Source organism: Canis lupus, chromosome 11 (genome assembly GCF_011100685.1).
Source record: "Canis lupus familiaris isolate Mischka breed German Shepherd chromosome 11, alternate assembly UU_Cfam_GSD_1.0, whole genome shotgun sequence".
Lineage (NCBI taxonomy): Eukaryota > Metazoa > Chordata > Mammalia > Carnivora > Canidae > Canis > Canis lupus.
This window is the reverse complement of record NC_049232.1, coordinates 52555000-52581536: the sequence shown is the minus strand read 5'-3', so window position 1 is coordinate 52581536 and position 26537 is coordinate 52555000. Positions and strand designations below refer to the sequence as shown.

Sequence of the window (26537 nt, the reverse complement as noted above, 5' to 3'; positions counted from 1 at the left end):
CATCATGCAGAATAAATAAAATCCAATCTTTAAAACAAAACAGGGGATCCCTGGGTGGCGCAGCGGTTTGGCGCCTGCCTTTGGCCCAGGGCGCGATCCTGGAGACCCGGGATCGAATCCCACATCGGGCTCTCGGTGCATGGAGCCTGCTTCTCCCTCTGCCTGTGTCTCTGCCTCTCTCTCTCTCTCTGTGTGACTATCATAAATAAATAAAAATTTAAAAAAAAATTTAAAAAATAAAATAAAATAAAATAAAACAAAACAAAAAAAAAACAACAAAAAACAAAACAAACAAACAAAAAAAAAAACAACAAAAAACAAAACAAACAAACAAAAAAAACATAAGGTCTTACCAAAGAGAAAGGAGGAAAAGAAAAGATTTCAACAAGAGAGTTTTAAAGATGGAAAAGAGCCAGAAAGGGCTGTAGGCTTAAAAAAAAAAAAAAAAAAAAAAAAATCAATGAAGAAGTAGTGGTGTATGTTGGCAAAGAAAAGTGTAGAGTTGAGGGGAAGGAGAGAATTTATGGTAGAGGAAGTTAGTGTGAAGTTTTCCTCTAAATATGCCCAGCAGAGCTAAGAAGGAATGAAGGTAAAAGCCACTGGGAATAAGGTAGGGCTGAGGCTGAGACAGCACAGGAGAAAGCAGCAGGGCCCAAAGTAGGAAATTCCTTTTTTTTTTTTTTTTTTTTTTCAAAATTAACTGACCCAGATTTTCTTGTTTGGGGCCAAAAGCAACTGCAGGATTTAAAGATCTTTAAAATAAATTATAAAGATCCTAATCCTTTGGCCCAAGATAAATAAACTATAAAGACCATGACAGAATTAGTGTCAGTTTCTGAGACAAGTACCAAATACCATTGTAGAGTTGATTTTAGAATCCAGACTAATAAGTGCTGTTACAGAAATGCTACATGTAAATAAAACACCTTTAGCTTTCTCTTTTTATCAGCCACAGGGTAAATATAGAAACTTCATAGTTACATAGATGTCCACAGAAGATAATAAGTAACCTAATATACATGGTAAAACCAGTAATTTGTCTTTGTATACTGTAGCCCAATGCCCCATCCCAAGAAATGTTTTACTTGGTTCAGGATTCACAGGACAGGCTACAGGGCTGCACAGAAGAAAGTTAAGGTTAAAAATAAAGACCATAAGATAAATGAGATGTGTTGTGCTGATACAGAACTTAGGCATTAGAAACACAGAATTCACTCGTCAGTGAGGGGTAAATGGCACAAAAGTATGACAATGCCATATAACTCATCTTGATAGCTCCGTTGTGAGTTCTAAATCAAATATTGATTCAGATTTTTCAACTTTTCTATTTTTAAAATGTCAACATTTAATTGTTTGATAAATGGAGTTATGCGACTTTAAATGACTATTAAAAATAGCATATCAATGCCTGATTCTTTGGCAAAGACGGGAGAGCAGGCAGTACTGTTTAGACACAGATAACCTCACCTTTAAGTCATTCACTTCTTTTCTTGCTCAGAGCCCATTGATTCTACCTGCGAGGCCATATCCAAATTCCTGATGCCAGCATTCAAAGCCTTTAAGGACCTGGCCACAACAGTACCTCTATGACCCTAAGTCCCACTACTCCCAAAACCTACCCTCCACTGCCCCAGAGCGCACAGATCTCTGGACGACCTTATCTCTGGTCATTTCCACCTTCCTACCTGATGTGGAAGTCTCCTTCCATCTACAGGGTCTTGCTCGCCAGGGCCTACACCGGCGCTGCGGTGCTCCAGCACTCCAGTCGGCCGCGCCCGCTCCACAGCCCCGCACTCTGCCCCTCCCCAGGCCACACCACCTTGCCCACTGGCCATTTGGCCCCGGGCTCCTCTCCTTCCCCAAGACCAGCTCTCTGGGGCCTTCTCTCTGCCCCCACAAGATTCTCCCAGGGGACAGTCCCCGCCTGCCTCCATTCAATCACGGGCTCTGTATTCGGTGTCTTATTAGGATTCTCGCGCTGGGGGGTGAAAGCAGGACCTGGACCCGCGGGGCCCCTCCCCCCTTGGTTCTCTCTCCGGGACTTCGGTGACCCTCCTGAGTCTCTCCCCCCGCCCAGCCACCCTCGGGGGCTCCCGCCACCCAAATCTCCCCACCGTGGCCGCTCCCTCCTATCCGGCGGGCAGCGGGGGTCGGCGGTGACTCACCGGAGGGCTGGCGGCCGGGGGGCCGGAATGCGCTCACTTCCTCACCGCGCGCACCTGCCCGGCGCCGCTGGAGCGCCGCCCGGCCGGGCCTCCGGCGGATGTTTTTTCTGTCCCCGGGCGCGGGCAGCGCGCGCCAACCGCCCCCTCCTGGCCGTGCCCCCCATAGCTGGCATTCCCGACGGCCAGTGCCCCAGGAATCCCAGAGTTGGGCCCTAACCACTGACATCCCTTACACACAAGCATACACACAGTAACCACAGCGTGGCCTCCGGCCCCAAGCAGCTACGGGGATGAACACTTGAGCGCACACACCAGCAGGAATGCAAGTGGGTTCAAGCAACACCTTCCTGGAACCCACCGGAACTTATGAGAGGGGTCCTGGTTCAGCCCCAGCCTTTCTTTCCAGAAGCCCTCTACTCCTGCCCATATGCCTACCTCCTCATTTACAGATGGCTCTTACTTCTGTCCCCATTACTTCATGTACACCAATCCCCGCTGGGGCCCCGTTTCCTTCCAGCATCACCACCACCTTCAAGCTTCCTAGCTTCCCAGTCATGTCTGCCCCCTACTGGGTTGGCTCCAGGTTGCAGGAGCAAAAGACTGGTCCAGACTTCCAGATTGTCAGCAGGGCCCCCTTCCCCAGAAGGGTAGCAGCAGAGCCACTGACCACTGACAAGACTTCTGGGCCCTTGTGCTAAAAAGGCCTTCTCATCCAACTTCTCCAGCCAAGAGAGCAGTCCAGGGCCATGCTTCCCACATGACAACCTACATCGGGGTACCCTGTTTCATCAGTTTTTTTTCTCTTGGTACTCCTCTGAAATAGAAAGGGTATCAGATCTGACTAGGGTGAATGCGTGGTACAGTCGGCATCTCCATCCACTTAAGTAAGCTATCTACTTGGTAGAGGACACATAGGGAGCCTGAGGTGAATGAATGAAGTCGTTTCTGAGTGGTGAAGAGGTGAGAGGCAAAAAGGTCAGCCCAAAGTAGCTGAATCTGATCCACTGGGTGACAGGGAATGGGAGTCTTGCAGTAAAAGGGACTAGAGACTTAGAAGGAAAAATAGAATGTCAAAGTGATTGGTCTTCTGAGTTGGATAGGGTCTTTGGAGTGTGGCAAATTGGAAGAAAGGGGCCATTAGTAGCAAAAAGATGGCCAGCACTAGAGTGGTCAGAAAGAACTTGAGAGTTCACACGAATGGGGATGGGAAGCAATGGATCAGAATCCTAATGTGAAAAGCAGGAGTCCCAAAGTTAACTGGAAGGATGAGAAATGACACCTCTTTCCACGGCAGAAGTGAGGGTACCAACCTAAGAAAAGTGGGTTTATCAGCAACTCAGTTTCTCAAACTGGAGGCGGTAAGGATGACATGCAACATGAATGTGAGGAGGGCAGAAGTCTGTGGTAGGAGACAGCAGCCCCCAACAGAAGCCTTCAGCTATGCAGAGCTGCTCGCTGTCATTCAAACCAGGAAGTCTACCCATTTTGTCTCTGAGCTCTAGTACCAATCACAATAGCTTATATTTTCTGAGGGCCACGTGCCAGGGACAGTGCTAAGAGCATTAGATGCTTTACCCCACTGAAAGCCTCTTAACAACCGAGTTACTATGCTACCGATGTAAAGATAAGGAAACAGTTTTAGGGATGTGAAGTAGATTGGCCAACACCACAGTCTTAAGTAAAATCGGGATCTGAATCCAACTAGTCTTGACTATAACCTATGCTCTTAATCACCTATCTTGGGGCTCTCTACAATCTGCAGGAAACCCAAAAGAGGATGTCAGAGGATTCCTCAATTTTCATTCCATAGAGTACAAGTGGAAATAGAGGTACCTCTGTGAAACTGGAGTGACATACCATTAGGGCATTTAAAGATGTTCCTCTTTGAAAAAACCATCCCCAGATATGGGAAAATCTTGTACCTGTTGCATGTTTGGAGGTACTAAACAATGGATAGAGCATTCTTGGTATGCCTGTGGAAAAAAGACACCCTCCTCCCCATCTCTGAGGGGCAGCCATGTCCCTAGGATCCTTCAGGGAGACTCTACCCTAGGGTCTGAGAGAAACATTCTGCACTCCAGGTGCCTGTTCGCTCTCCTGGAGCCTCTGGCCGTCGCACCCTACTGCAGCTCCTTGGTTTGGCTGGGGCACAGGATTAGCCATCCCCAGGAAATGCCTCCCTCCGGTCCAGGCAAGGATCCCAGCACACACACACCCCTGGAGTGTGTGTGTGTGTGTGTGTGTTGGGGGCAGGGTGGAATGCTTCCTTCTCTCCAGGTCAGGGAAGAGATGTGGGGACCACCTGGGGGCCCTCACCCCTCCCACCTCCTTGCTGGGGAAGTGCCCAGTCCAGTGCCCCTTCCATGGCCACCTCCCTCCCGCTAGCTGTGCCGGGGCATGAATCAGCTCTCACAGCTTGTTAAAGCTAGACCTCTTGTTTTCATGCCCTCACCTCAGGAAACAGAGTTACAGCTTTTCCAGCTCTACTCAGCAGGGGGCCAGGGTCCTCACTTTATAAACATCCCCAAGCCTGTGAGAGCAGAGGGCACGGAGATGGTGTGAGACAGGAGCCCAAGGGAGAAAGACAGAAACTAAGACCCAAGGAGAAAAACAAAGAAAAGCCAAAGAGACAAGACCAGAGTAGCCTGAACAGAGGCCAAGAAGGGACCGTGAGGCCTGTGCTGCAGGAATGACCCTAAGGATGCTCTGGGCTGGACAGGCGAAGGGGGTCCTGGGAAGCTGGGGGATGATCTGCTTGGTGATCTCTCTGCTCCTCCAGCAGCCAGGAGTCCACAGCAAGTGCTACTTCCAAGCTCAAGGTAAAGCTGGGGGAGGCATCAGGAAAGAACAAGGACAGAGGGAGCTGGGATGAGGGGGGCTTAGAGGTGATTCTCTACTGGAATACCCAGACTCCCTCCAGCTCGGAAATGGGAGAGACTAAATAAGGGAGTGAGAGGCACTTATTTTCTCTCACTCTAGACCACAAGCGTTTCTGTCTGCCACCACCACTCCCCAACACACTAACATCTCCTGTTCTTCCCTAGCCCCCTGCCACTATGAAGGGAAATATTTTAGCCTGGGTGAGTCTTGGCTCCGCAAGGACTGCTTCCATTGTACCTGTCTGCATCCCGTTGGTGTGGGCTGCTGTGACACGTGAGTGACCAAAGATGGCCAGAGAGAATGGCTCTGACATGAGTGACTGAGGGACAGCCAAGGTGTAACCAGATGGCTGTGATGTGGGAATGAACAGAATAGAGGTATAAGGCTGGCCCCGCCTGAAGGTACCACCAAGAGCTGAGAGATCAGGCTGCAGGCTACAAAGTGAGGGACATAGGGGTGGGTCCAGAGGAAAAATATTTCTGCTATGAAATGAAAAAATCCGAGTATGGTAGGCAAGAGCTTAGTTAGGGGGACTAAGAGGGCACTAAAGATATGGGAGGAATGCCGATGGAGAGGAGTGTGGGGCAGGGGTAAAGGTGGCCCTTCACTGTGCTGACTCCTGTCCCATTTTTGGTTCCCCAGATCCCAGCATCCCATCGACTTCCCTGCAGGGTGTGAGGTGCGTCAGGAGGCAGGAACCTGCCAGTTCTCCCTGGTGCAAAAATCTGATCCTCGGCTACCCTGCAAAGGGGGAGGGCCCGACCCAGAATGGGGCTCAGCTAACACCCCTGCTCCTGGGGCTCCGGCTCCCCACTCCAGCTAAACTCAACTGATCACCCTCCTGCTAACTGCCCACTGCTGCTGCCACTTCCAGGGAAACCACTAGCAGCTGCCAATTTATTCTGAATAAATAAATTAATGCCACAGCTGAAAGCCTGCCTCTCACTGTCCATGTCATTGGACCTCGCGTGGGAAAAACGGGCCCTACTAGAGTCCAGGTGCTGGGTTCTCAGGATCCTGAAGAAAGGCAATATCACGGTGCCGGTTTCAGATGGTTATGGTGCTGGTGCTGGGACCTGGGGCTGCATATGAGGCCAGGGTAGGGCTTGTGGGCAGCACCTTGATGGGGAGGTCCCAGCTGAAGGTGTCTACGGGCACTTGCTCAGGGCCTGTCCAGGTCACAGGCTCGGGCTGCTCCAAAGGAGGGAGGAGCACCAAATCGGGTTCTCGAGATGTTACAAATTCAAAATGCAGTCGCCACTTCAGGGACACTGTGGGAGAAGAAAAGATAAAGGTAGAGGCATTAGACGCCAGGAGTAAAAACCAATGCAGGATGTGGTTAGTGAATGAGAAAAAAAACATACACACACACAAAACACAGTAATCAGGAAGAGAGGGAGAAGTCACCGGGTTAGGATCAGCGGTTTCCCTAAAGAAATCTGTTAACTAGAAATGTGACAATCAGGATAGCAGGATAGCAACTAATAACCATAGTGTAGGATAGTCAAAAGTTGATTGCTTGAAGCAAACATGCTGGGGAGTCAGAGATTGATGTACATAAGATTTCAGTGAGTAGGGGTAAGGAAGGACACCTGCAAAGCTCTTAAGAGTTTAAGAGTCGGTGCATCTAGGAAGCAGGTTGACAGTCTGAGAAGGTATTAAGGGTCAGAGGCTGGGTGCAGGTATGTCCAGGAGTTCGCTAGGAATCAGGACCCAGGCCCCATGACATTCTATGGAAATGGGGCATTTTGCTCTCTTCCCTCCTCCAATTAGGGTCAGGGTCTCACCAATGGCTGTGCAGAAGCCCGGGGTGGAGCTGAGAGGAATGGGAAGGGAGAAGCTGGTTCTGGTTGTATGCAGGCAGGACTCCTGGTGCCGGGCATGAGTCACATGAGACACAGAGGGGACACCCCCTGTCCTGCGGCGCCTCTGATACTCAGGCTGTACACGCTCCTCGGTCTGTAAGCTTACTGAAAACTGGGAACAAGAAGTGGGTGCTAGCAGGCACTGGGAAGCGCAGACTCTAGATGCAAAGCTTGAGCCCAACCTCAAGCTATTTTACCAAAAGGGCTCTGGGTGACCACACGATTCACTTCTACATACCACCCTTCTTCATGCAGGTCCTTTTCCTTCTTCCCTAGCCCCCCAGGCCCAACACCCCAAAAGCCCCTTGTCTCCTCACCTGCAAACAAGCTACAGTTCCTTCCCCTAGGTTTAAGGTCCCCACCACATCCTCGCCGAGTCTGTATACAGATTTGAAGATGCCAAATGTCCCAACTTTTCCTCGGCCATCACTGATATTGTATAGATCTGGGGAGAATGGGACACTATAAGCTGGGAGTCCACACTGGGGAATACCAGGGCTGTGGGATACCAGTGAATCCTCAGAAGTATGTGGCAATTAGGAAAATCTGTAATACTATGGGGAGGTGGGAGGGTGGCAATTGTGAAAGGATTCTCACGGAGGCTGCGGCAGGATGTGGCAGCCATGAGGCGCTCCCCAGCCAGCTCAGCTAGCCATGAATCCTTCTTTCCACCTTCATCCTCCTCCAAGAATGGACTAGATGGGGCTACAGCCTCATCCTGGGGAAACCGGACATCTTGAAGGCCTACAGAGAGAATGAATGGAAAGGTGGTGCTAGGAGGGAAGAGACAGCAGAGGTTAGGGTTTTAGACTCCAATCTGTGAAGGCTAAAGATAATGAGAGCCATGACCCAGGTACACATCTTAACCGATTCTCCAGAACCCTCCCCTCCCCAAACCCCTCACACCTTTACTAAAACATAGAAGCTGCCCTCCAGTCCCCCTCACAAGAACCTCTACAGATCATTTCTGCTTTGGTGAGGCTCTTCCCCAGCCTTTCCCCCCAGAAATCCTTACTTACCGGTCAGCACAAGGACCCTCAGAGGAACCCTGAGTAAAGTGATGGGTGAGTTGACACGCTGGCAGCCAATGGTCAGTTTGTAGACATACTTGACTGACTGACCCCGAAAGGAGGGTGGTCCCTCTATGGGCAGCACTTCACTGTAGGAGTCTGGTTGGGAAGTAGTAGTCAGGACAGCCAGAGGCAGCCAGAGAAGTCCTCCCTCCAGGAGCCTTACAAGGCAATCCAGGGGTGGGGAGGAGGCAATCACTCACATGATTTGGACTCTCCAGGATCTAGCCTCAGATCACAGAAAAGGATTTTTGGTGGAGTGGAAAGGATACACTGACCTCTCTCACCTGAAAGAAGAAAGACTGTAATTTAATGACCCCCTTGTACAGTACTGGATAAGCTAGCACAGCAAGTGGGGGCAGTAAGCATTGCCAACAAAGCTTAGCCCAAATTAAGCTACCCCTCTTTTCTTATTGTAAGATAGGAACAGTCTTATGCCCCCAAAGCAACAATTACATTCCCCCACATCCCCAATATGACAAAGACTATAAGGACCCACTAGAACAATTTAACAAATTCATTCACTCTCAGGTGACAATGACTCCACCCCCTTCCAAAAGCAAGGGCCCATCTCTAACCTCGGTGTGGCAGAAAGACAGTCTGGCTCTCAGGCTGGACATCTGGCTGACTGGAGTCAGGGGGAGGTAATGCTACTCGACTCTCACTGGCATGGAACTGACAGTGGATTTGGGCACTGGCCCAGGCTAGAGCCTCACTATGGGAGGAGGAAAAGAAGGCATCAGAGGGAGTTCCTGACCTCACAAATGCTTTCCCCAGCTCCCTAACCCCCTGTCTGGGAAGACCAACACGGTGAGGCGGCTGTCCTAGGAATCAGAGACTCTAGACCCCCAAAGAGAAACCATTAAACAGAGATGTATACTGTGGGTCAGAGTGGGAATGGGGAGGACGGGGGAAGGGAGGCGGAGGGCTCTGTCAACCACATCTGTTAAACAGCCCTTTCCTACAATGACAACACAATGAGCAAGAAGGTGGTGGTGTAGCTACAGGACAGCCTGCGCTCAGGCTTAGCTCTATGGGTACCAGGCTTCCTCCCAGAAGAACCACCTTCTTCAGTATCTGCCTCCCCACCTGGATGCAGAAGTGGCGGTGGGGGGCAGAGGGTTGGTGACCGTCACTACACACTCCAGCGCCTCCCCTGCCAGAAACACGGGGCCTCGGCTCAGCTCTGCCACCACTTCAATCATGGCAGCTCCGGAATCAGATCTAGAAGGAAACCGGGGGGGTCAGAGGTCAGTACCATGGCAAGGAGGGGGCGCATGCGGCGAGTCTGGGGGCGAGGACGGAGACCAGCGGTCACCGCCACGGCGTCCGAGGGAGGCACCAGGATGCGGATGCGGGGGGCGGGTGGGAAGGACGGGTGGCAGCTATCTCCTAGGGGGCGGACGTCGCTCGGGGTCCCGGACCCCCACCCCTCTCGGCGCCAAGTTAGTCCCTTCACCCTCCGGAACCTCCAAACCGGCCTCCGCCCCCCTCCCTCCAGGTCCCAGGTCCCCGCCCAAGGCCACGGCCGCCCGTCACCTCGTGCCCCTCGCCCCGGCACCTCGCACGGCCCAAAACCGGGTCTCGGCACCGCGAGGCCGCACCTGCCCGCCCCTCCGGGACCGGCCAAGTGCGTGGCAGCGTCCGCGGCGGAGGCGGGACTTCCCTGCGGCCTCCCCCTTCCCGACCCAGCGCCTTCCGGCCGGAAGCGCCCGCCCGGCCGGACCGGAAGGGGCTCGGGTAGTCCCGCCGCCTGGGTCACCTTCCCACGGGCCGGCACCCGGGCGCAGGCGCTGTCCCAGACGCCGACCGGCAGGACCCGGCGCCCTCCCCGGGGGGGTGCTGGCGCCACGGCCCGGGAGCCGGGCTGAGGCGGCCGCGAGCTCCCAGGCCGGTGCCGGGGGCGGTTCCTCGCGGGCTGGCCCCCGGGGCTCCTCCCCTTTCCGCGGGCTCAGTCGCTCTTTGGCCGGGCAAACTAATCACCGCGGCCCAATGACGACGAGGCCCGACCCTTCCCTCCCAGGACCCAGAGAGACAACCGAGGGGGAGCCCGAGGCGGCTTCATTGCTGTCGCCGCCGACGCCGCTGCAGCAGCAGCTCCCCGGCTCCACAGAGACACTAGCTCACCTCGGCTTTCCCCAGCGCCCGGTCCTCCGAGACGACACCTAACAACCACAGTCACCCGCATCTGGACTTGGCTGGCGAGGTATTTTGTACCAGAAGACTTGGGACCCGGGATCACCGAGGCCGTGGGGACTCAGGATCCAGGGATCATGGGAACTGGAGTCCCAGCCTCGGAGCAGACGAGGTGTGCCAAAGGGGATCCACAGGTTGATTGCCCTGAAGATGCTGGAGACACTGAGGCTGGGCAGGTTACAGACTTCGAGAGCCCTGAGGACAAGCGACCCCAAAGTGAACCGGGCTACAGCAATCCAGAGGACTCTGGGCAACTGATGGCTTCTTATGAAGGTAAAGCGAAGGGCTACCAGGTGCCTCCCTTTGGCTGGCGCATCTGCCTGGCTCATGAGTTTGCAGAGAAGAGGAAACCCTTTAATGCCAACAACGTTTCCCTAAGCAACCTGATAAAGCATCTGGGCATGGGCTTGCGGTGAGTAGATCCCATTGCCTAGGGTACCTTAGGTTTCACTTTGTTCCAGCACAAGACTTTCAGCAGAGTCAACAAGACTTTCAGAAAGGGTGAGAAAGCAGTTGAGTCAAGTGGCCTCCCACCCCCAACATATTCTAAGCCTGTGGTTTTGGGGGTTGAGACCAGGTCACACCTCTGCAGCCCCCTTTCTCCCAGTACCTTATCTTCCTAGTAGGAAAGAACAGGAACATCTGGCCCTGTGGTCAGCCCTGCCCATTTAGGCTATACCTCTCACATACTCCCTCTTTTCCAAAGACACCCTTTGGCATTTGCTATACTTTGTGGCAAGGTGGGAAAGGATAGTCTGGCTGCTTTGGTACTGACACAATGTTGTTTTATTCAGGAGTGGGAAGTTCTCAACCCTGATTCCCCTGAGCAGTTGGGGTACTCCTTCTGTCTCATTTAGGCACACTACATTGTTTCTTTCCTCCCAAGCTTTAGCTCCAGCAAATGAGTGACAGCCTGCCTGCTTTCACCCTAAGGAGAGGGTGTGAGAGGTGCTATTCACTCTATTCTGGGATAAACAATCCCCGATATAAAAAGCAAAGACCTCTGGTCAGAGAGGCACTGCCATAAGTGTCCCCAGAGCTCTCAGTAATATAGTCTTTTAGAGCCTGTGCTGATGCCCTTTCCCCCAAGGGTTACAGACACCCCCAAGTGCTTACCCTGAGCTGTAGAAGTCCTTTAGATCCCTACAGATCTCCTCTGAATTCAAAAGCTGATGATGAGGAACCAAGATCTATTAACAGGAACAGGTGGATATGAAGACAGAAAGCATCACCCTGAGGTCATCCTTAGTCAATCCATACTGTAAACACAGCTGGAGATGGAAGTATAAAGGTTGGAAAACCCAGCCTAACAGCCTCTGAAGCAGGAGATCCTTCCCTTTCAGTCAGTGCTATAGGGTTGGGTTGGGTAGCCCATTAACCCCAGCCCTAAGTAGTGGGAAGGGCTTGGTACTGCCTGGGTATCTGGCTCCTTTGCTAGTTCCTGTGGGTGGCCTGTACCAGAGAACAATCATCCCTCCAGGCTACTTCAGCAACTGACTCAGCCTAACTTTGACCCCCTAAGCTTATGGGTCAAAATAAGATCGAGGGCTAGAGTGCTGAGAGAAGCACACTGGGTGCATGTGGTAGGGACACTAAGATCAAGAACAAGTGGGCATTCTAACTCCTCAGCCCCTAAGTATGAACTGAGTCAGAGGCCTGAAGCTGTGCTCAGCCCCCTGGACCTTGGGTCCACATACCAGGACAAGGTTATCACGGACACAGGGCTCTTAGAATGGGATGCAGTCCTGCATTGAGGAGAAGGCTGGGGTGAGACAAGGAACAATTCTGAATGATAATTCTCCAATTGGGACTGGCATTATGGAGAAGGCCATATAGATCAGGAATGGCCAGCTGCTAAATTAAGGGAATGAGAGGTGACCCTAAGAGGATGCCAGACTGGGGGTACTCTAACCAGGAGTTGCAGCAAGCCAGAGTTCTCTTGGCCTCACTGTGGGAAGAACTCAATTTTGATTGCTCTCCCTTCCAGCTAGAGTCTATTCAATAAGTATTTACTGAGTGCTTGTTCTGTGCTTTGTTCTGCCTATCTCCATATCTTGCATTTCTCCCTCACTGCCCTAATCCCCGCTATACCCTCCCTCCTATCCTCAATTCTTTCTGGCCTCTAGTTTCAAAGTCCAGTTTCCTCTAAGCTGGCAGAGTGGACCTTCTGCCTTTTCATCATCTCATCCTTTGCCTTCCCTCCTCCTCCCCCTGCTCCTAGAATGTACCTTTCCTATTCTATAATCACATTTCCCCTCCCCTTGCTCCCCTTCATGTTCATCTGTCTAGTGCTTCATTGTTTGTGCACTCCCTGGTAAATTCAGCAAATATTTACTAAATACACACCATGTGCCCTGCCCTGTGCTTGAAGCTATGGGTAACCAACTAGTCTTTGTCAATATCCCTTTCCCCAAGGAATTTGAAAGTATGTCAGATTCCTGTGAGGAACACTGAAATAACAAGACAGTGTCTGATTGGGAGTTCAGATAGTGTATGTACAAGGAACGATCATACCCAAGACAGATACTCCACCTTATGGCTTTCCTATCTATTATGTTATTTACTCTTTCAACCATTCCATGAAGTAGGTAGGACAGGAGGTACCTCATTTTGTAGACAAGGAAACTGAGGCTCAGAGGAGTTACCCCAAATACATGGTTACAAGTGGTATGCTTGAACAATGGGTATACAATGGCTGGGCAGGGAGGACAGTGAAATTGGGAGTCTGGTGGGGCAAGGGTTGCTTATCGAGGATCCATTCTGAATGGGGATTTGTAGGACTTAAGATTAGAAGTTAGGCTGAAACAGATGTGTCAGAGCCTTGAATTCCAACCAGAATCATTTGTCTATTAGACACAAAGCTGTGACAAGACCAGGAAAAATTAGGGATTTTTTAGATTTTTACTAGACTATTATGAGAGAGTAGACTCAGAAAGCTTAGTTTAAATGCTGAACTTTTAAAAAAGATTTAAAAGGATATGCCCCTGGGACACCTGCGTGGCTCAGCGGTTTCGGGCCGGGGTGTGATCTTGGAGTCCGGGGATCAAGTCCCACATCCTCCCTGCATGGAGCCTGCTTCTTCCTCTGCCTGTCTCTCTCTCTCTCTCTCTCTCTCATGAATAAATAAATTAAAAAAAAAAAAAAAGGATATGCCCCAAAATATAAACACTGGTTGTCTATGGGTGGGATTTTTTTCCTTCCATCTGGTACATTCTATAGATTTTCACCTTCCACAGTTAGGAAGAAAAATAATCATTAAAAAAAAAAATTATTCCAGAGGACTGTGCCTATGGAGGGTGGGGGGTAGTCGGGAAACCAAAACTGGCTCTTTCAGCACATCAGACAAAAACTCCTAGGCTAACCTTAAGTAGTGGCAGTGCAGTTAGGGGTGAGGCAAGGTCAGAAAGCTCCTGAGGGGAAAAAAAAAAAAAAAAAAGAAAGCTCCTGAGAATAGAGAGGAGAAACAAAGATGGTCTCATGCTGTGAGCTGGGAAGAGGAGGGGACCCTGAACCCTAGAGAAGTAGAGAGGAGGAGAGATTTGGAGGGGAAGGGAATGGGTCCACTGCAGACATTTAATGGGAAGTTACAACTAGGTACCTGGAGAAAGGCAGGTGATGGCAGCCTGGGAGGTATGGCCCACTGCCCCTTCCACTCACACTGCCTCTTGCTCCTCAGGTACTTGCAGTGGTGGTACCGGAAAACCCAGGTAGAGAAGAAGACACCTTTCATCGACCTCATCAATTGTGTACCTCTGAGACAGATCTATGGTGAGCCTCACCCCAGCTCTGCTCTGCACAGAAAGGGCCCAGACTCTGGGTCTGCTGCAGAGCTAAGCAAAGAGGCTTCTAGCTTACCCACAGTGAACTGCCCTATCCCCTAGGGTTTTCTTTCCCTAGCTTTACTGAGCTATAATTGATACCAAACATTGTGTAAGTTTAAAGTGTATAATGTGTTGAACTGCTATCCCTGCTTTTTTTGAGAAACTCATCTTTATAGTCTAGAAAGTGAATAATGGGCTTCTTTTCCTCTCCCGATGCCCCACTAACCATCCTGATTCTACCTCTAGGTTGTCCTTTGGGTGGCATCGGGGGAGGCACTATCACCCGAGGCTGGAGAGGCCAATTCTGTCGTTGGCAGCTTAATCCTGGAATGTACCAGCACCGGACAGTCATCGCTGACCAGGTGAGAACCAGTAGGTGGGGGACAGGTCCAGAACAGTACCCCAGCCCAGGAAGAGCCTCTTGGCCCATGTAGGATGTAGAAGTTAGATATGCTCCTGTGCACATGATTCATTCCTGTAAGTATATTTAAGATGCTTTCCAGGTGCCCACCCTTGTGCCAGGATGTACTAGGAATGAGATACTCCAAGAGCACACGTTTCTCAAAAGGATAAACAGCCCCAACACCCCTGTGCCCTCCATTTCTCTACTAAATGCCTCCTATGTCCTTCACTCCCCAGCTCCACTAGCTTTGCCAGTACCCAGCCACAGAGGATGCAGGAAATTTCTAGATCATATAACCTGGTTAAAAGAACATGTAGTAAGACAGAAGGGAAAAAAAGCCCAAAGTCTCTAAATACATGGGGGGGGAAGGTGTGTAGAGTACCCACTGTTCACCCTGATTTGCCACCCTTAGCTAGAGATCAGCTCCTCTGCTGGTGACCACTCCTCTGGAGGTATCCCTGGCTGAGGGCCTGGGAAGCCCTTCCTCTCCCCAGCATAGATCTCTAGCCTTTTCTGAAGCTTTACTTCTTTTCCCTTGTCCCTTCATCACACATGGGCCCTCGATTGCCAGAGTCACATGGTCTACCTTTCATCATCTCTCTAGCGACCTCACAGGTGGAGGTGTCAGCCACGTTTCCATTTCCTGTCTGAGAGATGCCTCCAGCTTTCAGCTCATCTTCAAAGAAAAAATGACTAGCAGACCTTGAGTCCAATTAATGACAATGCCCTTCCTAGTTCAGGTTTACCAGCCCTGCCCAGTGCCCCAAGCTTCCTCTCTGGCTCATCCATTAGGTATCCTGAGGGGAAGTGCCTTCCAGAATTGTGACTCTAGAGTTAAAGTAATTATTGCATGCTTAACATGTGCTAGAGATTGTGCTATGCATTTTTGTGTGATATTTAAGATTTAAAGACAGTTCCTACAAGGTAAGTACCATTATTATGCCCATTTTATAGATGAGGAAACTGAGATCCAACAAGATCTAGTAACATACTCAAGGTCATGTGGTTGGCAAATGGAAGCATTGGGATTCAGAACCAGCTCTCAATGTGGTTAAAAAGCCCATGGTCTTAACCATTATCTACCATTCCAACAATGTAAAAAATTATTCTATTCATACATAAAAAAACATCAGGCATACATTGAAGCAAGGGAAGAGATATTAAGCTTTCATAGCCCCTATCCTCCAAAAGCTTAAGTTTGTATTAGAGGAGGGATCCCTGGGTGGCGCAGCGGTTTGGCGCCTGCCTTTGGCCCAGGGCGCGATCCTGGAGACCCGGGATCGAATCCCACATCGGGCTCCCGGTGCATGGAGCCTGCTTCTCCCTCTGCCTGTGTCTCTGCCCCCCCCCCCCCTCTCTCTCTCTCTCTCTCTCTGTGACTATCATAAATAAATAAAAATTAAAAAAAAAAAAAAAGTTTGTATTAGAGGAATAGGACTTTGAGAAAATGGAGACTGTGAGACCACATAAGAGACAAAATGAGAGGGATAGATAGTACACTGAGAAAAAAGGGCCACTGCTCTAGACTTCGCCCATTCTCTCCCTACACATGCCAACTGTGCCCAATTCTAGTGGTAGAGTCGTGGTAGAGGGCAGGCCTCATTAAATTGGGGAGGACCTTGCCCTCAAAGAACCCATAGAGCAGCCAGGGAGTCCGAATGTAAACAAAAACATTATAACATGCTAGACTAGAGAGGTAGGGGGACAGACAGGAGAATGACTCACTGCTCCAGGAGAGGAGATGCCATTTGACCTAGGCTTTGAAGGATGAGAGGTTTCACCAGATGGAGAGTGAGCAGGAGTAAAGGCATGGAGGAGAAAACAGTGTGTGTTCAAGGAACAGCAAGTATATGACATGACCAGAATATAAGTATTCAAACAAGTAACGAGTCTGATGGGCAGGGAGAGGCCAGATCCAGAAGGGCCTTGAAAGCCAGGTAGAAGACTTGAGACTTTAGCCTGAGGGCCATGGGGAGTCACTGAAACATAAACACAGACTAGCATATCTTGATTTGTCTGTAAGAAAGATCACTCTGCTACCAGATGGGAAGAGGCAGAGCATAAAAGCAGAAACAGTGAGGACACGAAGACCACCACAGTAAGAAGAGAGGGGAAGCCAGAGAGAGGAGGAGGAAGAAGAGGAGGCAGGACCTGATGGTGACTCACAGTGTGGGAGAGGGGCCTGGCGGACAAGCGAGGCTGTGGCGCAATGATAACCCCTGTAGGCTCTGAAAAGGGACGGGAGACTGGTTTGAAGTGCCTGTGGTCACCCCATTCCAGCCCATCTGCCTTCTTGGTTTAGTTCACAGTGTGCTTGCGTCGGGAGGGAAAGACTGTGTACCAGCAAGTCCTGTCCGTGGAGCGCCCAAGTGTCCTACGCAGCTGGAACTGGGGCCTGTGTGGGTACTTTGCATTCTACCACGCCCTCTATCCCCGAGCCTGGACTGTCTATCAGCTTCCTGGCCAGAATGTCACCCTCACCTGTCGCCAGATCACACCCATCTTACCCCATGACTACCAGGTGAGGCTCCCACTGTTGTTACCTCCATTGCCCTCCCTTCCCTAAGACTTGTCTCTGTTGGAAACTCCACAATCTGTGAAACAATGGGGACAGGAACATGACATCATGCTGGTTTTCTGGGACCTCCACTCAGTGGTAAGACAGCCTGCCTGGGAAAAGGGGGAGATACGAGGGGAAACCAAAGAGTCTACTGGGGCAGGGGTTAGTATTTGAGCCAGGTCCTCAGTGTGGAGGAGTGGGGCCAAGAGGGGCTACACAGGACCATCTGAGTCTGATCTTTTGATCCCAGGACAGCAGCCTGCCTGTAGGAGTCTTTGTGTGGGATGTGGAAAATGAAGGGGATGAAGCCCTGGATGTGTCCATCATGTTCTCCATGCGGAATGGACTAGGGGGTGGGGATGACGCCATAGGGGGATTGTGGAATGAGCCCTTCTGTCTGGAGCGTGATGGAGAGACGGTGCAGGGGCTGCTGCTCCATCATCCAGCCCTTCCGAATCCCTACACGATGGCCGTGGCTGCACGACTCACGGTACGTCAGAGCCTGCCCTAGGCCTTAACCCCCAAACCCCGACCCTCAGCCAGCCCCTGAGCCCACCCCATCCTGCTGCAGTCTCTTCGTTTCCTCAATTCCTGAGTCCCATCCTCACTGTAGCCCTTAAGCCTCTGGCACTTGGAGGTAGGAATTATAATGGGAACTGGAGAGTCAGCCCAAAGCCAGCATATTTGTGGAGCTTCTCCTCAGTCTTTGGCCCCTTGACAGGCGGATACCACGGTAACCCATATCACAGCCTTTGACCCTGACAGCACTGGGCAGCAGGTGTGGCAAGATCTGCTTCAAGATGGACAGCTGGACTCCCCTGCTGGTAATGATGGGATTTGATAGGGAGGTGGTGGGAATAGAGGCTATCCCTGTCTTGGGAGGAAGGGTGACACACCTGGCAATGAATTTCCCATATTAGGGATCCCTGGGGCAGAAGGGGATGCCTGTGCCAATTTCTCTTGTACTTCTCTCAGGTCGAAGCACCCCCTCACAGAAAGGAGCAGGCATCGCTGGGGCTGTGTGTGTTACAGGAAAGCTGCCACCTCGAGGCCAGTGCCGCCTGGAGTTCTCACTGGCTTGGGATATGCCCAGAATCATGTTTGGAGCTAAGGGCCAGGTCTACTACAGGTGAACGGGCCAAGAGACTACAGGGATCCCAGATGCTAGAGCTCTGATCTGGAACCTAGGTACTCATTCCTCTTTCTTTCCATCCCAGGCGGTACACGAGGTTCTTTGGCCGCGATGGTAATGCAGCACCTGCTCTTAGCCACTATGCTCTATGCCAGTACGTAGACTGGGAAGAGAAGATCTCAGCTTGGCAGAGCCCAGTATTGGACGACAGGTGCCAGTGGGGCCAGTCTCTTGCCTTTCTCCCGGGCACTCACACTCCAGTTGGGACTCCTTGGTTCAGTTTCCACCCACCACAATCAACAGAGTTGGGGTGGGATTCACTTGATGCCCTCATTCTGCAGAACTCCAGAATCCTTTCTTTCCTGGGAAGTCTACACTCATTAGACCATTCCAACCTCCTGACTCCCCAGATCCTTGCCTGCCTGGTACAAATCTGCACTGTTCAATGAACTATACTTCCTGGCTGATGGAGGCACAGTATGGCTGGAAGTTCCCGAGGACTCCCTACCAGAGGAGCTGGTGGAGAGCATGTGTCAGCTCCGCCCCATCCTCCGGGAATATGGTCGATTTGGCTACCTTGAAGGTACGGGCTGCTGGTGGGCTGCAACACAGCAGGCCGTATCCATGAGTCCAGTAGGTGCCCTACCACAAGGCAGGATAGTGGGTTTTGCCTACCCCAGGGGATTGTTGGGATAAGAGGGTAAGTGGCAGGTGTGGAGTATGCCAGTGCCCCATCCCCAACTCAAGGACAAGCTAGAGACATTGAAAGGGAAGCGGGAATTTTGGCAAGTGTGTCTCTCTCCTGCCTCCAGGCCAGGAATATCGCATGTACAACACATATGATGTCCACTTTTACGCTTCCTTTGCCCTCGTCATGCTCTGGCCCAAACTCGAGCTCAGCCTGCAGTATGATATGGGTGAGGGTCTCTTTGTGCCCCTTCTGCCCTCTTAGCCCCCCACACCCCTGAATCCTTGTGCTCCCTTGGATTTTCTCCTTCCTCTCCACCCAACATACCTGCATCCTGCCTACAGTTCCCCTCTAGGGTTATAAACACCATTCTGTGCTCCACCTTAAGTCTGCCCATTCCCTGCCCCCTCCCACTTATGTGTCTGCTCCCCTAGCTGTGGCCACACTCAGGGAGGACCTGACACGGCGACAATACCTGATGAGTGGGGTAATGGCACCTGTGAAAAGGAGGAACGTCATCCCCCATGATATTGGGGACCCAGGTAAAAGTCCTTCTACCCCAGAGTTCACTTCCCTCCCTCAACTTTTGCACCCTCTCCTCTACCCACCAATGCAGATCAGTCAGGTTTCCTCGCCTCCCACAGATGACGAGCCATGGCTCCGAGTCAATGCGTACGTGGTCCACGATACAGCTGACTGGAAGGACCTAAATCTGAAGTTTGTGCTGCAGGTTTATCGAGACTATTACCTGACGGGTGACCAGGGCTTCCTGAGAGACATGTGGCCTGTGTGTCTGGTAAGACATGCATGTGCAGGGGCCAGTGTGCCAAGGGCCTGGCTGGTATTTGGGGGAAGGCCAGCTGGCTCTTGTTGCTCTTTAGTATCTATCTAGGTCTTCAGTGTCTTGGTCCCTCTCTAGGCTGTGATGGAGTCTGAAATGAAGTTTGACAAGGACCAAGATGGACTCATTGAGAACGGAGGCTATGCAGACCAGACCTATGATGGATGGGTCACTACAGGCCCCAGGTTGGGGAGTAGGGATTTACAGGGTGCCTGAGGTGGGGAACCAGGCACCCAGGAATTGTGGGCTCAAGGAAGAATGACTCATTTCTTGTTATATTGCATGGGAGTGGCTGGAGCTGCCAGTCTGACCCCCAACCCATGTCCCTGATCAGTGCTTACTGTGGAGGACTGTGGCTGGCAGCTGTGGCTGTGATGGTCCAGATGGCTATTCTGTGTGGGGCACACGATGTCCAAGATAAGTTTTCTTCCATCCTTAGACGGGGCCAAGAAGCCTATGAGAGACTGTTGTGGAATGGTGAGTTGGAGGATCCTCAGGAGTCTTAAGGCAGCTACGGGGGCACAGGGAGGCTTATTTTGTCTTCCTCTACCCTAGGCCGCTACTACAACTATGATTGCAGCCCTCAGCCCCAGTCCTGTAGCATCATGTCTGACCAGTGTGCGGGCCAATGGTTCCTGAGGGCCAGTGGTCTAGGAGAAGGAGACACTGAGGTGAGTAGGACTAGGAGGAGGAGCCAAAGAGAAAGGTGGGTTTTTCCTGGAGTTAAGAAGCAAATTTTGGAAACCATGATTCTGCCTTTACCCCCCGCCTAGGTATTTCCTACCCGACATGTGGTCTGTGCTCTCCAAACTATCTTTGAGTTCAACGTCCGGGCCTTTGCAGGAGGAGCAATGGGGGCTGTGAATGGGATGCAGCCCCATGGTGTCCCTGACAGATCCAGCGTCCAGTCTGATGAAGTCTGGGTGGGTGTGGTCTATGGACTGGCAGCTACCATGATCCAGGAGGTAAGGCACTCCCTTTCCATCTTTCTACCATCTGTACCTTGGGCTGGCAAACTTCCTCAGCCATCAAACTTCTGTAGAGCCTTAGCCATCTGGAAAGCCTCTCTTTTTTTCCCAGCCTGCCTTCCATTTCCTATCTTCTGCCTATGGGTCAAGTTTCTTTCTACCACTAGCTGGAAACTGTCAGAGGGCAGAGGCCCTACTGTCTCTATCTGTCCGGCTGAAGTAGCTATTCATAGATCGCCAAGTAATGTGGCTGACATCTCTTCCTCCAGGGCCTGACTTGGGAAGGCTTCCAGACAGCTGAAGGCTGCTACCGAACTGTGTGGGAGCGCCTGGGCCTGGCCTTCCAGACCCCTGAAGCATACTGCCAGCAGCGGGTGTTCCGCTCATTGGCCTACATGCGGCCACTGAGCATCTGGGCCATGCAGCTGGCCCTGCAACAGCAGCAGCAGAAAAAGGCCTCCAGGCCAGTAGCCGCACATGGCACAGAACTAAGCACAGGGCCTAAACTTGGACCAAAGGAAGCTATGGCAAACCCAAAGTGAGCCCTCAGCAGTCTTGGAGGGAGGCTCTAACAGCCCAGCCTCCAGCCTGGCTTTTCCTCTTCCTCTTCACTGCCCCCCCCCAACCCCCCAGTCTCCTGCAATCCTGAGCCACCAAGACAATCAGGCCCCTTCCTTTCCCACCCAAATCGCGCCAGTAAAGAGGGGTTGAGGGTGACCCAAGCGTCAGAATCACTTATTTATTTCTCTATTTCCCATTGCATGAAATGTTCAAGGAGGTCAGTTGATTACCCCAGGCCCATTCATGGGGTGGTAGACTTACATGGGTACAAATAAAAGACCCAGAAAGCCAGTTAAGTGTGGTGTGTTTGAACTCTCAGGCTTCCTGACACAGGACACAGGAGCTCACAGGTTAGCCCCCTCCCACTCCTTTCACTTGGACACAGACTAGGAACCCCAGGCTCTGGCTTCGCATCCCCCACCTAGACATCTAGCCTGAATATCTGCCCTGTAAGATAACAGATGTGGGGCTGTGTGTAGGGAGCCATCCCCCATCTCTTGTGAAATTTGCATGCAGGGGAAGGAGGGGACAGGAACAGGGGGACTTTGAGGAAGGGACAGGAAGTGGCAATTTCAAGGGAGACTCAGCACCAGGAGCCTGAGGCAGGTGGTAGAGCGGGCAGCAAGAGTTGCCAGGGGCCTGGAGCTCCTGGTCTGAGCTGTCCTTTGGTACCTCTGACTGCAGGGCAGGCAGCTCCAGCTGGTGGGGGTCTTCACTGGGGAGGGCACGAAGCTGGCGGGACAACACTAAGGAAACAAAGACCCCTCAAGGACTAGCCGGGCTTCGGCCTATCCCTTCACTAATGGTATTCTCAAGCCTCTCACCTCCATGCTCAGCTGGCAGGCTCCCCCTTGTGTCAGAGGAGTACATAGCAGGTACAATGAGCAGACAGAAGGAGAACAGTAGGACCTGGAGAAGGAAAAAGAAAATGAAGAAGGGCTCTAGGTTGCAACCCTATCCCTGCCACCTGAAAAAAAGGACCTCTCCTTCCATCACCATCCTCACCAAGACACAGGTGCTGCTGCTGCTCGTTTTGTTTGATATCTGAATCAACATGGCCTGGAGTCTCCTCAGCTGGTCCAGAAGGGACCTAGAAGAAGAGAGGGGACAGGGAGCAGTCCCTGGTCTGGCACCCAGAGATACAATGAAACCCCCCTGTTAAGGCCACCCCTCCATCTGTGCACTGAGTTCTCTTTGGCTTTTTGTCCTATTTTTGCAAATGGATTCTTCCTCTCTGTGGACAGAATGCTTGAAGTTCCTCATTAAAACAAACACCTTTCTGTCCTGCCCTGAAAACTCCTTTGCAAATACCTTCAAGAGTTCTACAATGCCTGATCAGCCACGCACATAATCCACCAGGAATTCAACATTCACTTTCTAGCTCAACACACCTGTGTTCCTTCTGCCCAGAGCGCTCCCTACCCTGATCCCCACCCCAGAATCTGATCTATTATCAAATGTTATCTGCCCCACTGAGTCTTTCTTACTCCTTCCTTTCTCTTTCTTGTTACTTATTAGTTACTTGTGATTTTGTTCCCCATTACTGTGAGCTTTTTGGCATCAGACCCACTAAAGGCTAAGCACCAGACCTTGCAAGTGGGAGCTGCTAAGTGAGAAATCCGGTGTGGAGCAAGGGAAAGAGTGAGACAGCATAAAACGGGAGAGACAAGAGACTAATGTTAGAGAGTTGCTTACAAATTCTGTTCTTCCAGGAGCTGTACTTTGTTCTGTAGCTCCAGGTTCTGGGCTGTATATTTCAAGACTCTGTGGGAATAATAGGATGTGGGGATATGGCCTGTATCCCCCTCCTTCAAAACCCCAACACTTCCAACTACCTCTGTCCCCACATCCCCACCCCCAGGTCCCTCTCCCTTCTGTACCTGTTCTCTAAACCTCCCAAATACACCTTCTTCTTCCTGCGGCTCTCCTGGGCAGATTTTTTGTTTCGGATCTTCCTCCGCACTCGTGTCAGAACTTGTTCCTCCATCTAAGAGAAGACGAGAAAAAGCGGTCTCATCAGAGGAATGTTGGACCAAAGAGTTGGAAGGCAACTAAGTTCAATCTTCTCACTGTAGGAATCCCTTATACAGCTTCCTGATCAATAGGCACTTGGCTTCTGTCTGAAGGCCAGGAGTTAATACCCCCACAAACCAGACCATTTTTAACAATTTTATTAATTAAAAAAAACAAAACTGGGGCACCTGGGTGGCTCAGTGGTTGAGTGTCTGCCTTCAGTTCAGGTCGTGATCCCAGGTCCTGGGATCAAATCCCACATCAGGCCTACCTCAAGGAGCCTGCTTCTCCTTCTGCCTATGTCTCTGTCTCTCTCTGTGTCTCTCATGAATAAATAAATAAAATCTTTAAAAATAAAAACAAAACAAAAAATCTTGGGGCACCTGGGTGGCTCAGTTGGTTAGGAGTCTGACTCCTGATTTGACTTCAGCTCAGGTCATGATCTCAGGATCATGGGATGGAGTGCCGCGTTGGGCTTTGTGATTAACAGGGAGTCCACTTGAGATTTTCATTCTCTCTCCCTTGCTTTCTGCCCCACCCTGCTGCTTGCATGCACAAGCACAATCTCTCTTTAAAATAAGGAAACCGGGATCCCTAGGTGGCGCAGCGGTTTGGCGCCTGCCTTTGGCCCAGGGCGCAATCCTGGAGACCTGGGATTGAATCCCACATCGGGCTCCCGGTGCATGGAGCCTGATTCTTCCTCTGCCTCTGTCTTTGCCCCTCTCTCTCTCTCTCTCTCTGTGACTATCATAAATAAATAAAAATAAAAAAAAAAAGATTTAAAATAAATAAACCTTTAAAAAAAAATCTTTAAATTTTCCTTATCCTAAGCTAACCGACATCTGCCTCTATGATTTCTATCAATTGAACTTACCTGGTACCTATCTCTGAGACCATATAGAATGAAGGTTTTTTTTTTGTTTTTTTTTTTAAGATCTTATTACTTATTCATGAGAGACACACACACAGAGAGAGAGAGGCAGAGACACAGGCAGTGAGAGAAGCAGGCTCCACGCAGGGAGCCTGCTGTGGGTCTCGATCCCGGGTCTGCAGGATCACGCTCTGGGCTGAAGGCAGGTGCTAAACTGCTGAGCCACCCAGGGATCCCAGAATGAACAGTCTTTAATTTAAGCCATTTAACATTTCTTCAGAGTTAAAAGATCTGGGCAAAAATTTTAACTTCTCGGGATGCCTGGGTGGCTCAGCAGGTTAGTACCTCCCTTCAGCCCAGGGCACGATCCTGGAGTCCCAGGATCAAGTCCCATATCGGGCTCCCTGCATAGAGCCTGCTTCTCCCGCTGCCTGTGTCTCTGCCTCTCTCTGTGTGTCTCTCATGAATAAATAAGTAAAATCTTAAAAAAAAAAAAATTAACTTCTCACCTCTCTTCGGGATGGACTGCATCCTCTTAATATCTGTCAAAGATCTGGGTTCAAAACTAGACACTAAGATGTGCTCTGGCCAGTATAATGGAGAAGAAGATGGTCACTGCCCTTCTAGAGGCAACACCTCTACTGATACAGCCTTCAAACCCCACTCTCTGTCATCTCAAACTAACCCATCTTGTACTTTTAAGAAAATTCTCTCAACCTTCCTGTAGTGTTGGTTTCACAACAGTACCACAATACTGTGCTTGTGAAGCTGCTATTCATTGCCTGAAACTTAAAACTTGGGATTTTACAATTATTCTTGCTATATTACTTAGTCCAGCCTTGATGAACTCTAACCATTTAGCTACAGGTGGATTACCATGAGTTTGCTTGCACAGTCCCTTCCAAGACCCTACACTAATGTTGCATCGATGATTTTGAATTCTTCTCAAAGAAAACACCAAAACTTGTATGAGCCCCACAAAACCAGGATCTGCCTCTGCATCCACCATATTAACATCATGCTCCAGCTTCCTATTACCAACAAATTTGCCAAGTTTTCTAACCTCAGTCCTTCCTGACATAAAGTTAACAGAAGTGCACACTTGGGATCCACAACACATCCCTCCAGCCTTCACTCCCACCAATGGGAGTCTTACCTTAGTAAGAGGAAGCGTCCCATGCAGAGTAAGCCCCTCCTTCTCCAACAGCCTCTTCTCTTCATCTGTCAGTATCAGCCTAGCAATCTCCTGGGATTAGTTACCAGGAGGTGGGCAGCAGAGTTGCAAGGGGATGACAGAAAGGAATGGGGAATCCGCCCCCACCCGCGCAATGTGGGAATGATCCCGCCATAAATCAAGTACCTGCTCTGCGGGCTCCTCCACTTGCAGTGGGGTCGTCTGGGCCTCTTCTTTTCCATAGCTCCCACCATCTGCAAAACGAAAAGTATAAATAGCCAGACCCACGAAGCCTCTCCTCCCCTCAAACCTCACTTTCTTCCTCATCATATTTCAGACTCACCTAGATCTATGGAAACATGCTGTTGTGAGAGAGAGTAGGTGTGATCATGGTGCACGAGACAGGAATCAGAGGAGCTAAGGACGTTCAACGATGCTGGGGGACTCAGCATGGAACTCAGGAAATCCTCTGCCTCCCATTCACTCAACGCCTGCACAGGGTTCAAATAAACAAGCCTTGACCTATCAACTACCCACCACCCCATGAACGCTCTCCCGGGATCCCCGCGCCTCCCCGGCTCGCAGCCCCCACCCACCTCGGAAAGCGGCGGCCCGGCCCCCAAATCGCCGCTTTCCTCTAGCAGGAAATCCAGCAGGTCCTGGTCACCCAAGTCCAACGCCAGCTCCATACCGGATAACAACCGGAAAGATGTACAGAGAGACCTATCCGCAAGCCCGGACCTGTCGCTCTGAAATTGCACCAGCCCCCAAGACCCGATTCTCCGCAACTTCCAACACCACGGAAGTGACGCGCACACCCCCGAGGCACCACGGGATTTGGAGTTCCCTCCGACGCGGAAGTGGCCTAGCCGCGGCGCGCCACGTCCCGGGAGCTCTGCAAATAGAGGGGACGTCCCTGCGGCCTCCTCACACCCTGAGGGCGGGCAATCTGGGAGGCCGCCTCCGCCTCGGCCCCAGGCTGAAAAAAAAGGAAGGGTTAGAGACCAAAGGGGAACTCGCGCGCAGTTCGGGCGTCTTCCCGGATTGCGCCGCACCCTTGTTTCCTGCCGGGGGAGCCGGCCGGGGGGCGGGGGGGGGCGCCTTTTTAAGGCCGGCTCCCGAGCATCGAGAGCTGGGGCCAGAGCAGCTTCCTGTTGCCCCCACAACCATAGAGCGCGGGCCCAGGGCGCCGCCCGCGGGTGGGGGACGTTCCGGGGACGGAAGTGGCCGAGAGAGTGTCGAAGGGAGGGCGAGGCCGAAGCCCGATTACCACCGGGAGAGCGAGCGGGTTATCGGGCCGGCGGGCGGGGCACGAGCCGGGCAGCGCAG

At 51.3% G+C, this 26537-nt stretch overlaps 5 protein-coding genes across 13 annotated transcripts in view; 3 read left to right on the top strand and 2 right to left on the bottom strand.

Moving 5' to 3' along the window:
- Positions 1–669: 669 nt before the first annotated feature.
- RGP1 (RGP1 homolog, RAB6A GEF complex partner 1) lies at positions 670–10334 on the bottom strand. Of its 5 annotated transcripts, none has more exons than XM_038552764.1 (9): positions 9520–9680; positions 9070–9204; positions 8559–8695; positions 8184–8267; positions 7930–8079; positions 7508–7654; positions 7228–7355; positions 6833–7022; positions 670–6316 (listed from the first exon to the last, which is right to left on the bottom strand). In XM_038552764.1, the coding sequence occupies exons 2-9, from the start codon at positions 9183–9185 to the stop codon at positions 6093–6095; spliced, it is 1176 nt and encodes a 391-aa protein (XP_038408692.1). In that variant the 5' UTR covers positions 9186–9204; positions 9520–9680; the 3' UTR covers positions 670–6092. The 5 variants fall into 5 exon arrangements, with proteins under 5 accessions (XP_038408692.1, XP_038408694.1, XP_038408695.1 ...); XM_038552766.1 differs by lacking the exon at positions 9520–9680 and adding an exon at positions 10108–10334 and having other exon boundaries at positions 5914–6316; XM_038552767.1 differs by lacking the exon at positions 9520–9680 and adding an exon at positions 9743–9845 and having other exon boundaries at positions 5914–6316.
- Positions 4658–5964, top strand: MSMP (microseminoprotein, prostate associated). Its single transcript, XM_038552781.1, has 3 exons — positions 4658–4984; positions 5210–5318; positions 5688–5964. Exons 1-3 carry the CDS (start codon positions 4855–4857, stop codon positions 5866–5868), a joined length of 420 nt encoding a protein of 139 aa, XP_038408709.1. The 5' UTR covers positions 4658–4854; the 3' UTR covers positions 5869–5964.
- Positions 8956–21441, top strand: GBA2 (glucosylceramidase beta 2). The gene is made up of 18 exons (XM_038552763.1): positions 8956–9230; positions 10004–10588; positions 13853–13944; positions 14244–14359; positions 16703–16921; positions 17211–17450; positions 17682–17784; positions 17936–18089; positions 18178–18303; positions 18503–18675; positions 18905–19009; positions 19215–19322; positions 19425–19576; positions 19700–19806; positions 19956–20098; positions 20177–20292; positions 20395–20586; positions 20859–21441. The coding sequence occupies exons 1-18, from the start codon at positions 9184–9186 to the stop codon at positions 21129–21131; spliced, it is 3051 nt and encodes a 1016-aa protein (XP_038408691.1). The 5' UTR covers positions 8956–9183; the 3' UTR covers positions 21132–21441.
- On the bottom strand, positions 21315–26293 carry CREB3 (cAMP responsive element binding protein 3). Of its 2 annotated transcripts, none has more exons than XM_038552769.1 (9): positions 25805–26293; positions 25552–25699; positions 25395–25462; positions 25191–25280; positions 23031–23137; positions 22846–22914; positions 22156–22240; positions 21975–22059; positions 21315–21896 (listed from the first exon to the last, which is right to left on the bottom strand). In XM_038552769.1, exons 1-9 carry the CDS (start codon positions 25895–25897, stop codon positions 21580–21582), a joined length of 1062 nt encoding a protein of 353 aa, XP_038408697.1. In that variant the 5' UTR covers positions 25898–26293; the 3' UTR covers positions 21315–21579. The 2 variants fall into 2 exon arrangements, with proteins under 2 accessions (XP_038408697.1, XP_038408698.1); XM_038552770.1 differs by having other exon boundaries at positions 25900–26293.
- The window catches only part of TLN1 (talin 1), a 32941-nt gene continuing 32550 nt past the window's right edge, over positions 26147–26537 (top strand). The window contains exon 1 of one of the 4 annotated variants that reach the window (XM_038552758.1): positions 26147–26537. The gene's annotated coding sequence lies outside the window, so the exon portion shown is untranslated. The other 3 variants (XM_038552761.1, XM_038552760.1, XM_038552762.1) reach the window with 3 other exon arrangements.

Bases quoted from the DNA above. Each gene is read 5' to 3' on its own strand.
- RGP1 (XM_038552766.1), bottom strand. From the start codon at position 9,185: ATGATTGAAGTGGTGGCAGAGCTGAGCCGAGGCCCCGTGTTTCTGGCA. The intron at 8,268-8,558 runs GTTAGAGATGGG...TTCTTCTTTCAG, and splicing joins TGTCTTTCTGCCACACCGAG to GTGAGAGAGGTCAGTGTATC. The intron at 8,080-8,183 runs GTGAGTGATTGC...CTTCCCAACCAG, and splicing joins TCCTGGAGAGTCCAAATCAT to ACTCCTACAGTGAAGTGCTG.
- MSMP (XM_038552781.1), top strand. From the start codon at position 4,855: ATGACCCTAAGGATGCTCTGGGCTGGACAGGCGAAGGGGGTCCTGGGA. The intron at 4,985-5,209 runs GTAAAGCTGGGG...GTTCTTCCCTAG, and splicing joins GTGCTACTTCCAAGCTCAAG to CCCCCTGCCACTATGAAGGG. The intron at 5,319-5,687 runs GTGAGTGACCAA...TTGGTTCCCCAG, and splicing joins GGTGTGGGCTGCTGTGACAC to ATCCCAGCATCCCATCGACT.
- GBA2 (XM_038552763.1), top strand. From the start codon at position 9,184: ATGGCAGCTCCGGAATCAGATCTAGAAGGAAACCGGGGGGGTCAGAG. The intron at 13,945-14,243 runs GTGAGCCTCACC...TTCTACCTCTAG, and splicing joins ACCTCTGAGACAGATCTATG to GTTGTCCTTTGGGTGGCATC. The intron at 20,587-20,858 runs GTAAGGCACTCC...CTCTTCCTCCAG, and splicing joins CAGCTACCATGATCCAGGAG to GGCCTGACTTGGGAAGGCTT.
- CREB3 (XM_038552769.1), bottom strand. From the start codon at position 25,897: ATGGAGCTGGCGTTGGACTTGGGTGACCAGGACCTGCTGGATTTCCTG. The intron at 25,700-25,804 runs GTGGGTGGGGGC...AACCCTGTGCAG, and splicing joins CCGGGCCGCCGCTTTCCGAG to GCGTTGAGTGAATGGGAGGC. The intron at 21,897-21,974 runs GTGAGAGGCTTG...TTGTTTCCTTAG, and splicing joins CCTGCCAGCTGAGCATGGAG to TGTTGTCCCGCCAGCTTCGT.